This window comes from Anopheles stephensi, chromosome 3 (genome assembly GCF_013141755.1).
Source record: "Anopheles stephensi strain Indian chromosome 3, UCI_ANSTEP_V1.0, whole genome shotgun sequence".
Lineage (NCBI taxonomy): Eukaryota > Metazoa > Arthropoda > Insecta > Diptera > Culicidae > Anopheles > Anopheles stephensi.
Genome location: NC_050203.1, coordinates 44992251 through 45004374, shown reverse-complemented (window position 1 = coordinate 45004374; position 12124 = coordinate 44992251). Strand labels below are relative to the sequence as shown.

General features: G+C 45.3%; 2 protein-coding genes across 2 annotated transcripts in view; one reads left to right on the top strand and one right to left on the bottom strand.

Annotated features, from left to right (window-relative positions):
• The window catches only part of LOC118511058 (protein gustavus), a 102192-nt gene that overhangs the window by 69212 nt on the left and 20856 nt on the right, over positions 1 to 12124 (bottom strand). The window contains exon 4 of the mRNA XM_036053668.1: positions 5090 to 5150. The gene's annotated coding sequence lies outside the window, so the exon portion shown is untranslated. The remainder of the gene's footprint in view (positions 1 to 5089; positions 5151 to 12124) is intronic.
• On the top strand, positions 3867 to 4881 carry LOC118511063. Its single transcript, XM_036053672.1, has 2 exons — positions 3867 to 4075; positions 4185 to 4881. The coding sequence occupies exons 1-2, from the start codon at positions 3876 to 3878 to the stop codon at positions 4654 to 4656; spliced, it is 672 nt and encodes a 223-aa protein (XP_035909565.1). The 5' UTR covers positions 3867 to 3875; the 3' UTR covers positions 4657 to 4881.

Below are 12124 nucleotides of genomic sequence, written 5' to 3'. Positions count from 1 at the left end.
GTATGAAAAGTTCACCTTGACACACATAGACGCCGTTGTCGCAAGATGTACGGGCAGAAAAAGTTCACGAGCTACCCTTGTCCCGGCAGGCAACATTGACCCGGGTATTGGTAAATGGGGGTGAAAGATGGTGCGTGTCTTTATGCCACACGCTGCACGATGCGACGAACAGAGCGCAGAAGCGTTGACTTCCTCCTTCTGCTCTGATCATTACTTTAGCTCGGCGAGGCGATCCGCCTCTCCGGATCTGTCTGATGCTGTGCCTGTGCATGTAATGATTGCTTAAGATGCATGGGAGTGTCTCATACCGAGACTTCCGATTCCTTCCCCCCGATCTCTTGGATGCTATCCAAATCGGAAGACACTCATATGTCATCTTAAAGACAATACGGCCCAAAAGAAAAACCGTCCGTCCCGACCATGATCTCTCGCTTGTTGTCCTGGTACCCAATTGGCCTCTCAGTATATTTGCCCGCTCTGGCGATGCCATCCATACACACACACACAGTTTGCAACAACTGCGACTGTTGCCATTTCCTCCGATAATTGCCTTACTTAGCGTGCTTAAATGACTTTCTTCCTGTATTCATTTCACGCACGGACTCTTCTTGGTGAGACTCTCACTCTCGGACATTTTAGTTACAAACATGTTTGCGTTATGCTCTGACCTTATGTTTATTTTTATCTTCCAAAAAGGATCGCTAACCTATCAGTGGGTTTTGGGCCCACGTCCACGAGCCAAATGTCAAACAGTTACATTCATATATTTACCACCGCTAATCGGTTTACATGGTGCGTAAAACAGCGCCCGACAATTATTTACTGCTCCAATAGCTCCTATTTGTGATATGTTAACAATTCTATTTGCGCAAACGTTTCGTCTTACGTTCCAAGGTCTTCATGAAGCGCATGTGAAAAGGAAACAGTTTCGTGTGCGAAGAAGGTCAACCTTGGCGGCAAAACAGTACACACCGGCTCCTCACCGGTGAAGGTCAGTCGGGCCAGCTTTTTGGGTCGTTCAACGTCATAAATGTTTATCGTTTACTTTCACCTGGAATCTGAGAATCTGGAATTCATGTGGAAGCATTTTATCCAGCACGGTACGCTCTGCAACCCCGTTCGGCCGGCAGTTGGCCGAAGGACGCACTGGCAAGAACTGTTTCCATCAAACAAGGATTGTTGTCGTTTGTAGGTAAATGAGCCACTAATTCTAATTACCAAACAGGACGGTTGGATTTACTTTATATTCGTCTAAAACCTTGCTTCAGTCGACCGGATAACGACGGCGAATGTTGATTTTCATAAACCCAAGGCGAAGACTAGGTCGATTGGAAATAACACCAATTTAGTCAAACAGCACGCGCGTCTCATGTAAATACACTCCACGCTGTGATCGTTTGTGGTGGCATGGATTTATTTATATATTTTCAATTTCCATATCATGAAAAAAAAACCCAGGGGCCAGCCAGGCAAGGATGTAAACAATTCAGGTCAATCGGGAGAAAAATTCATCTCAAACGATGTAATGGAGTTTCTTTGGAAATGACCTTACCCATGTATACCTTTAATTGGAAGATTTGACCGAAATCACTCGGATCGATTTGTCGAAATATTGATTGAACGATGTGTGCGTTCAGCAAAAATTTCACAGAAAATTGGCAGTATTTAATTTCATCAAACGGTCTTTTTGATTGAATTATTGTGAATTTCAAGTGTTTTTAAAGTTATCAACTAAGATGTAGTTTCAAATATTCTCCATAATTTTGAGAGCCATCGCACATTCTCAAGCGCTTCATTGGGGCTGTGGAATTAATTATAGCAATTAATTGTTTGTGTTCCTCAAACACTCTTAGTGTTAAAGTAACATAATCAATTAAGCATGTATATTTAACTGCCGAGCGTTTGATAAGCTTGATCCACTTCTCCGTAGGGCGGACATTAAGTCGCCGAAGGCTTGGACAACTCGAGGTCACACCACGATTCCTTCAGGTCAATACCGAACGGGCAGCAGTATCGCAATCCGATCAGGGCACGTTTGACATTGGAAACGGAAACAATCGATTAAGGAAACGAATCCAACCGTGGCACGACCGTGCTGTGGCTGCTACTACTCTGCGATGGAAAGTCTCACGACACGTAAGGAGCCTGTAAGCAACTGCAAGAACTAGGGCATTTCATAACCTTTCCAATCCTCTCTCCCCCCCCCCCACTCCCACCATCCAGCACCCTTTACCACCCACCCACTGAAGCACGAAGCCATCCTCCCCGCAGCCAGTGCTCCCGAAAAGGTCCGGAACTTGCACGGAGCCTCCACAGGTCCAGGAAAACTGTGTGTGACTTCTGTATCGTGGCGTCTCGCCAACGGTGGCGTGTCCTTCCGATTCGATTCGACACCACCAGAAGAAGGTTATGCCGTTCCGTTGGGAAACTCGCCGTCCGCTGTTGCCTGTCTGTCGGCTGCAAAAACCGTTTCTGGTGAATGGGTTTCTCTGCATGGTTCACTAAGCTTGGTCAGATACCCGATTCGAGTGGGACTCGATATTCGCCTGGGATTGAGTACTATAATTACCTCTCTCTCTCTCTCTGCCTTGCCGACATCCGTCCAGCCCTTCGCATGAATTTGTGGTGAGAAAAGATCAATAATGCCCTCGACGACAACTCGCAATCCGAAAGTATGGCGATTAATCATTGCAAACCAAGGTTTTGTACTGATTTGTACGGTAGTTTCAAGCGCAGGTAGGACGAGGTAGTGCAATAATAGTGCGTAATTGTTAAATTCTTAGACGTAAGCGAAACGATACGCAAAAAACATGTACAGCGCCACGGAATGGTAATTCTGAAGCTTAGAAATTGGAAGTAGTCAATGAAGAGTTCAAATAGCGTAGATAAGTACCCTTACATATCAAAATGGAGTTCTTAAATGGTTTACCGAGTCGTGTCCATGCTCAAAGTTGTGCAGAAGGTGAAATGGTTTCGTCAGTGCGATAAGTGGCTTATATGCGAATATCAAGATTAACATTAATGGCTAGTGCTAGGGCGGATCATAGAATAAGCAACCTAAGCAGATATGTTCAGCCCGAGCTTTCAAGTGACCCCGGTTATATCGACTGATTAGTATCTTCATGTAAGCTGGCAGTGAAGTTCTGGAGCATCGATAATTTAGAGGCAATGACCTTAAGTTAAGTTTTGGCACAGTCACCAAATTCGATATATTAGAACTTTCATTTTGCTAAGGGCCTCCAAGGAGCTTGAACTGCTACTGGGCGAGTTGATAAGGTATCACATAGAGATGTTTTGACCTTCTCCTTCTTGGCTGTTTTAAGGATTCATTAACTCTATCTGGAGACTCTAGCTTGGCTCCTAACTGTGGAGGAACGTTTGGAGGGAACCTGTCCTAGACTTAGTTCCATGTGAAGATTATCATCGATGCCACTATGCAGTTATTGAGATCAAAGGCAAGTGTTGCAAATTGTGTAAATTTAACTAACCATCTATCCTTAACAATTCTTCAGTTTATCGAAAAACACATTTGAAATTAGACTACTGTAAGCGTACTGGGGCGGTCCGGTGGACGAGGCGACAGCGGCGCTGGTCTTCGCACGGCAGGACCGGGGTTCAAATCCCATCCAGACCGCCTCCCCGTACGCAGGGCTGACTACTTTGCTACGGGTTAAATCAAGTCAAAGAAAGCCAGAAATGGCAGGCCAAGACCTTTCAAGGTATAGTGCCAAGGAAGAAGAAGAAGAAGAAGCGTAAACAAACGATTAAATCAAATAAACACCAAACTGATGCTTTAATTTTTCCGTGATGGCAGCCCGCTTCCCAAGTAGGCGTAGAAGTCGTGCTCAGCGTCGTTATGGAAATTTTCGTTAAAGATGTCCAAGAATTCTAGTAGTCCCAACCTTATAACCGAAATTCTTTCCCGTCAACGCCGGCAACGGCGATACCGCTCAGCTCGTCCGGCGGTCAGAACGGTTACCCAAGGATTGCAAGTGACTGTTCCAAAAACAGCATCACACCGTTTATACCGCCGCAAGAAACAGTTTCAAAAAGCGGTTGACATTTTCGTGCACAGGTGAGATCATCATCATGACGCGTGTTGATACGCACGTTGATGGCCGCAAAATTTGCTAATTTTGTAAATCTCTAACCGCAACCTGTTTTCGACGGTTTTTTGTTTCCAGTTCTTGCAAATTCGATCAGGTGAATGAACCGCAACGAAGCAGATCAACGACAACCCGATCTCACAAGCTTGCGGATAGAATGCTGTCTAAATTTTTGAACCTTCCTCGTGTGGAACAGCTCCGCTATTTTCGCTGTGCTGACATGATGAACGCGCAGAACCGGGTAACTGTATGTTCGGATCCGTTTCTACTATTTTTGCAAGATTTCACACAAGAATGCAATGAGCTTAAAGCTCTGGAAAGGACACATTTTCCACCGAGAAGAGCAAGTCGGACAGAAAACTTCTTATCGGACGATCTAGATGATATTGACATCGATGATCCTTTGCTAGATGAGCTGCCGGTTTTGGAACAGGCATTATCAATAGCGAAACAGGCATGGGACGGGCTCTCGGACGAAGCAAGAGAACCGTATCGCTTTCGAGCAATACTGGCAGCATTCTTTCCTGTTTCAATGGACCAAGCATTCTGATCATTTGGTCGATTTAATGTAACAACTTCTTTGAACATTTTGATTCTAATGATACGGGTAGAATTTTCTGGTCGACGAAAATAATATTATTTGCGGGTTTAAAATCATGCTACAATATAATCATTAAAACATTTTATGATATTGTTGCAAACATTATCAATAATCTCAAATCATCTTCCCTTTTGGCGCTACAACCTCGAAATGTCTAGGCTTGCCAGTTTTGGCGTACTAGATTTATTCGTACCATGTAGTTGGATAGTCAGTCCTCGCTACGGGAGTCGATTCGGAAGGGATTGGAACTCCAGTCCTGCCGTTTGAAGACCTGCGCCACAGTAGCCTCTTGTCAATTATCATTTGGATAAAAATAAAAAAGTGTGCAATTCTCCACACATAAAGTATAAGTAACATAAAGTACCATCGAGTTTTGTCTTACCTTTGATTTTGGTCGCTAACTGTTCCGCGCTTCTGGTGGCGTTTTTTCTGACTAGAGTGGTCTGTGGAGGAGAAAAAAGAAAAAAAAACGTGTAAGGACGACAATAAATTGGTTACAGATTTCCATTAGTTTCCTCTTCCGTCAATCAGCTTCGCTAAGCCGATGCGTTTGAGAAGCCAACGGACCAGCAAGGAAGACGAAACGAATGGACAGGATTAATGGAACGAGTGACTAGAAAAGGACTGCGAACCGAACACGATAAAATGCAGGGCAAGTGAAATCGATCGGTACAGTTTTTGATCGGTCAATTCGGCACCGGAGGAAAGTCGTGCATCCGGCGGGGCTCACGGAATGACTAATGCGTGTACGATTTTTACCCCAAAATGCTCGAGTGTGCATTGAGCCACGAATGGAAAGCATGGTGGCGTATCCTGGTTCGCCTGCGAGCGGACTGCGGAAACACTGAAAGCCAAGCAGCGCAAACAAACCAAACAAAAATAAAATCGAACCAGGGTGCACGAGTGCGGAACGTGCCTGTTTTCGAGGAGTTCATGCCCTGGAACGAACCCCGTTGGCTGTGAGCTAGTCCACTGGGAAGCTTAAGCCAAGCGAAACTGAACACTATGGCACACGCGAGCGCACATCACAAATATCCGCGCCCGCCATCGTGTCTCTGAAAGGACGAAAGGAGATTTCCCTTGATACAAAGAAGGACAAAAAAACCCACACACACACACTCTCACCAATGCAACTCACAATATGGTGCGTTCGGCCAAATATGTGTGCCCGATATGCAGAACGCAAACATACATCGGTCCCCGAATGTTGGGCTGAGTGTTCTGCACAGAGCCATTGCAACTGAACGGAATGTTGAACCCTCCGGCTTGCTGCATGCTGCTGCCCCTAGCCGGTCGCGTGGTACGTGCGTAATTCAATATAAAATTGTATATAAAACATATTCTGTGGTTGGGTTTCTTCACCCTAGCACGCGTTTTTTTTCGGGTGATGCCCGCCCTGTCATGCGGCATGGAATATGTCCACCCCTTCGCAATTTTGATCCTATTCTCCCGGCCCCTTTTCGGATACGAATCATCAACATCGTCGTAGTTAAAGGAAATGGACGCATTTTTCATACGATGATGTGCGATGAATGTGTGTTTCGTCGAGATGAAAAACTATTGATTTTCGTCTAGTTGTGTCAGGTCCATCACACATATCATCAGCAAAATCACACATCAGGTTAGCAAACTGGGGGACAGTCCCTAGATAATCCTACATCCTACAAATCTCCATGGGATCAGCGAACAAAGCTGGGAGGGACAGTTTCCTGGACCCTCGGCTAGAGTTCTGAAATTATTTTGTCTTAACCGGTATTTCAATTGTGATGAAAATATAGCTCTAAATTTATATTATGCTCTCGTTGAGCATGAGGCCTAGCCGGAATTCTAATTTCGAATCGTCATCTAAGTTAAACAGACAACTAATGGACAACCAAAAACACTGCTGCATTTTGGACGCATATTGTACAGCGATAGCGTTTATAGTCATGTAGTCTAATGAAAGAGAGAATGCATTGAAAGGCATCCCCACGTATTGCTCGGTGCGTCGCGAAAACAATTTTATTGCTGAGATGACGTGTTCGCTGAGCACACGTGGTAGTGGACAGTCGGCATTGGAGCTTGCAGTTTTTGTTTAAATTATTTTACGTTTCGCTTTACAGCTGCTGGTGCTCTGGATCGTGGCGATGAAATCTCGCAAAGTTCAATGACAGAGTTCAGGGCCAGTCCTCCGCTAACTGTCCAAGAAGCACAGAAGCCGGCTCACACACCACGCACACACCTGCCGTGTCTACATAGTATCCTTACCGGTACAACCAACAAACAATGATCCTCTGGAGGGGATATCTGTGGAATAGGATGCCCCAATACTTATCTAAATTAAGGCAAGTCTTCTCTCGAGCCTTACAGAACCCCATTGAAATCAATAATTAGCCATATTTAATGGATTGATTAAATGCCCTGCACCACTATGCGATGTACACAAAACTTGGTACATTCGTGATGCATTTACACTAGGATCACCCCTCAACAAACGCCACCACGGCAATTGACCAGCGACAACGTCAATTGAGGACTGTGAACGTAAAAATTAACTTTACTTCCATTTTATCACTTCTCAAAACCGGCATCGCCGACGGGCCTTCCATACACAGTCACACACACACACACATTCGCGGTGGTCACAAATTGGGTGGGTTATTAATCGCTTTTGATTAAAATTAAACTCGCACTCCGTGTGAATGACCATGCCTCGATGCATGCGTATGAGAACAGTCTGTACAGGGATGGCGAATGGGCTACAGCAGAACAGCACTGTGCCTGTGCCCCGGGGGGATCTCAGTAGCTGGACAACAATAAAAACGTGTCTGCTTTCTTGCGTGCCGTCGTTCTGCCACTGGTGCTGATGCTGGACAGCGGAAATACTGACCGAGCTTCGACGATGTCGGCAGCAGTGCCCGATGAAACCGAGGGGCCCAAGTCTAAGGACGAGGCTTTTAATGGAAAATGAAATGACAGAAAATTAAAAACAAACTTATCCTCTTCCGAGCTGGCAATTTTGTGCAAATGCATCGTACGCAAGAAGTTTTAAGATTCGATGCGCTAAATGAAGTCGAATTATGTTTCTTATAGTGTGCTGGACAGAGATGTTTACGGCCATTTTAAAGCTGAAAAATCCCCAGAGCTTGCATCGACTCAAGCGGGGGTTTTAACACATCCATCAAACTTCTATTACACGATACATTCCACAGAAATAGGAAGGAAATTGTTTAAAATTTTGTTCCATTACCGCTGCTCATGTAGTTCATTCTTCGGAGGCAAAATTGAACCAACAGCAACATAGCTTCGGTTCGGATATTCATCGACGATTAGTGGATTTGTTTCAGGTGTGTGAACGATTTTTTCACGATTTTTTTTTTCTTCCGCCAATTCTGACGACCGTGAAATTCAAGTTCAATAAACGTCTAAAATGCGCCCGCAGTGACGATGGGAAACCAAAGCACATCAACAACAACAGCAACAAAACTGGCGCTGAATGAATATTAACGTAATAAGAGAACAGAGAACTTTAGCGAGGCGCAACAAGAAGAGTGCGTCGGACCGGGCAATCCGTACCCAACAACCCGAGAGAGAGAGGAAGCAATCATAAGCGATAAAAATGGAATCAATCTTGCTGTACGGAACGCGCAACCAATCGATTCTTTCAACAAAGTTGCGCGAGCGTTGCTGCCGCCGCCAGCGAAAAAATGGAGGTCGAGGTTCAATGACGCCAGCGGTCCCCGATCGACTTAAAGGCTGATTCCTTTCGCAATTGGTATGTCGGGGAATTGGATTGCGGGAACCGTTGGCAATTGCAGATCCTTTCCTTGGCCACCTCGGTGTGTGCGTGTGTCTTACCACGATAATACCAAATCAGATCCTACCCAATGGAATGCAATTCAATTCTGGATACCATATTCTCACCCATGGCCATGGCCGTTGAACTGAAGGTTCGCAATGAATGCTCAATATTTCGTCGATCCTCAGCCCGTTCCTGTTGGGGTCCCGTGCCATGATCGTATGCGATCGATAAGACGCTGTTCTGCACTTACCGTACATACTTATTATGTTGCAACAGCATGCATGTGTGCATAGGGTAAAGATCGAAAGCAGCCTCACCGCCTCGACCCAACGATTCGGCCCGAAGTTCGTATTGTTTGCCACAATAAATACGCCTTTTATGTGCCGTGCAATGATATCTGCCCGTTTTATTGTTTGGACGATTTCATTGAACCGAGTCGTATGTCCAGACCTAAAAAAGCCCGGATGAAAAACGTCCCGACCCGCGCCATTGTCGTTCACTAAACCAAGGCACGGCGGGGACATTTTCCCTTTTCATTTCCGTTGGCTGCTCCGTCGTCGAACGTTCGGTGGAGGTTGCGCACAGGACCAACCGTAAACCGGTTTAAATGGGTGAATTATTTTACAACTTCGGGTAATACACAATCCAAAAACATTCAGGAAATGAGATGAATTAACAAGTCTCCAATTATACTACGAGGATACTAGGTGGACTCAACTTGAAAAGTTTCACGCTATTTCACATGAAAACCCAAGTAAACATAACGTACACGCTCGCCTGCAGCAGAGAAAAACTCACGACTCAGTGTGCCTATAAAAGCCCTCGTAGGATAATAAAAGCTTGAACACGAAGTGTGCAATTGCATCGTAACGAGATGGGATTATAACGAATAATTCTATATGTTTAAGCTGCTGTAACTGTGATAATCTTTTTATGGCTCTATTTTACAGCACGTTTCTTACACGCATCATTTCCATGCTGTCCTCTGCCAAACGCGTTCGAAGGCGCATGCAAGGGACTCAAGGTTGAAGTTACCGTGCCGTCTTTAAAACTTCACGATCTTTCACGAGAAACGGCCACTGGGAATTCGCCTTAAGAATTCGACCGACCGTACAAAACGCTGCAAAGGTATTGACGCTGACAACACTCTGGACATTGGTAAGATCCGGCAGGCGGGGCGGGGATCCGAGGGTGCACCATCGATGCACACACTGTACCAACATCAGAGGTCATTGAATGCAATTTATATGCTTGCTTTCAAGGTCCTGAAAGCGCACTGATTGCTGCACATCCAACGATGGCAACGGCGACCAAGACGACGTGAGCGCGTTGTTGTACACGATGAGTATGAGATAGTTGGGGGCTTTGTTTTTCGATTTCCCAACCCCCACCGCCTCCGTGTATCGATCGTGTCCTCCGCTGGTAGCGGTTCATCCTCGAAGGACTCGGCCCTCGCAAGCTTAAGGTGGTGGCAGGTATCCTTCTCCCTAGCCGTGTCAGAGATAATATCCTCTTTAAGCTTTGCACGAATAATGCTTTCGTGCCCGGTTATTCGTCATTGTTTAAAGCATGTCGTCTTCCGGAACATAATGCAACAGTATGCAACAGGATTCAGCAGCGTGCGACCAAATAGCAAGATGACAACCGCAACGGCAACGCGCGAGAGCAGAAGGTTATGTTTGCAATGCGAAACAATGTCGATTAAACGCGAACCTTCCTCCATGACGACGACAGCTACGCCAACGACGACGACGTCCGTAACAATGATGATGTTCCATTACTTATGTTAAAGTTTAAGTGATTGTGCTCAACGTGTGCAGCGCGATCGAGATGTCGCGGTGCGATCTTGGGTATATCTTCGTTCTGGATAATTCTGAACCCGGGAAATCAGCGCAAACCTAATCATTCAACGAATTAAATGAGCCAAGATAATAAACAATCGTCAAAATGTCAACATCAAATTCTAGGATATCAGGCTCACGTAAACTTTTCAAAGTATTTTCTAACAAGCTTAATCGTTCATCATTTTCACCGTACGCTCACATACTCAACACTAAAGCCTCGTATGCTAAATCTTGCGGCACAGACGACCCACTTATGCTCGCACGAAAAACGTCGCTCCTTCCTCGATCTTGTCTTGATCGATCCATGGTGCGGATGGTGCGCAAGTGGCGCGAGTGCAACAAACTTTCATCGATTCGAGACGCTCCCGTGAAGTTCCGCACTCAAACACACAGCCACACATACACACAAACAACAAAAAACTCTTGCACGATCAACCCATCGACCGAAACGCCGAAAAATTTACGCCCAGTGAAGCGCGTATCCCTCGCGTCACGACTTTTGTTTCGGGGGTTCCGAAGGCTTTTGCAGACGGCTCACGGGGCTCACGGTTTCGGTCTCAGATTTTGGACTCGGTCCCGGTCCGCCGAACGACGCAGCTATCCTTGAAGTGTAAAATTATTCTTAAGCCTCGTTGCCCATCGACGACCGATCTGCGCAAGCGACTCTGCAGAAAGCCTTCTCGGGGCGACTCTCTAACACATCGCTGCCGGTAAAGCTCGACCCCATGTGCCTTCAACGCGGGAGTCATTTGTGTGTAAATACGCGACTTTTTACATCATCCAGGGGTAGATCACGGTAGACACAAGGAACCAAAGCTCAGACAATACCGGCTGCTACTGTTTGTAAGAACGGGTCGTGCGATTAGCAGCAAGCGAACCTCAAATACTGTTGTAACTTGATCGTGTAAAGGTCGTCGATAGTCTCACTACACAACTCTAGTCGCTGTTGGAGTATTAAAGCATCAGACCGCATACTTATTTTCCATTTAACGTTATTAAATTCTGCCAACATTTCTACCATTTCTATGAGTACATTTGAACCGCGTCTCCCAACAAACACGAGCAACAATTGGTGCATCTGGTCGATCAATATTATTGGACAAGCTGCTCGTTAATGTTGCGGGGCTTACACCTATGGAATATCATAAGGAACAGCCCATTATGGACAGGCAGAGGCTGCAAATTGATTTGCCCGCAGAATAACTTGAGCAGCTATTTGTACAACTAACCACACTCATCAAAACAGTTGGTTATGCTTCGTTTGAGAGATGAAATCGATTATCACACCGGTGTGGTTTGACCGAGCTTTGATTTGAAGTGTCTGCACAACTGGCTTTACAATTGCTGTTAAAGGTAGATATTTAAATTGAAAATGTTACTGTATAAAAACTAGTATTACCATTTGTTTTAGGTGGTATGGTCAATATTCAGAGTTCGGTCAGCTTAGCCTCACAGCGAAGAGCGTATTGTAACCTGATAATGGAAAAGAACTACCCAATACAGAAACAACTGTAAAAAGAGATATTTTAGCTTTAAAGCTACCGTAGAAACGTTACATTATAGTCGGAAAGACGTTGTGCGTCCAGTTTTGCATGTTGCCTAATGGAAGTGACTCTTACAGCCACATAAATGTAAATGGCATTTTGCTCCCCACAAGCCTTCCCAGACTAAACGATTCCGATGGTTATTAAATTTAGATAAAATTACACTCAAACCGATTGCTTCGTTAGGCCGTGGACAACTTGACGATCGTGTCGGTCTGATCGTGCATCGATCGCCTATGAAGGAGCAC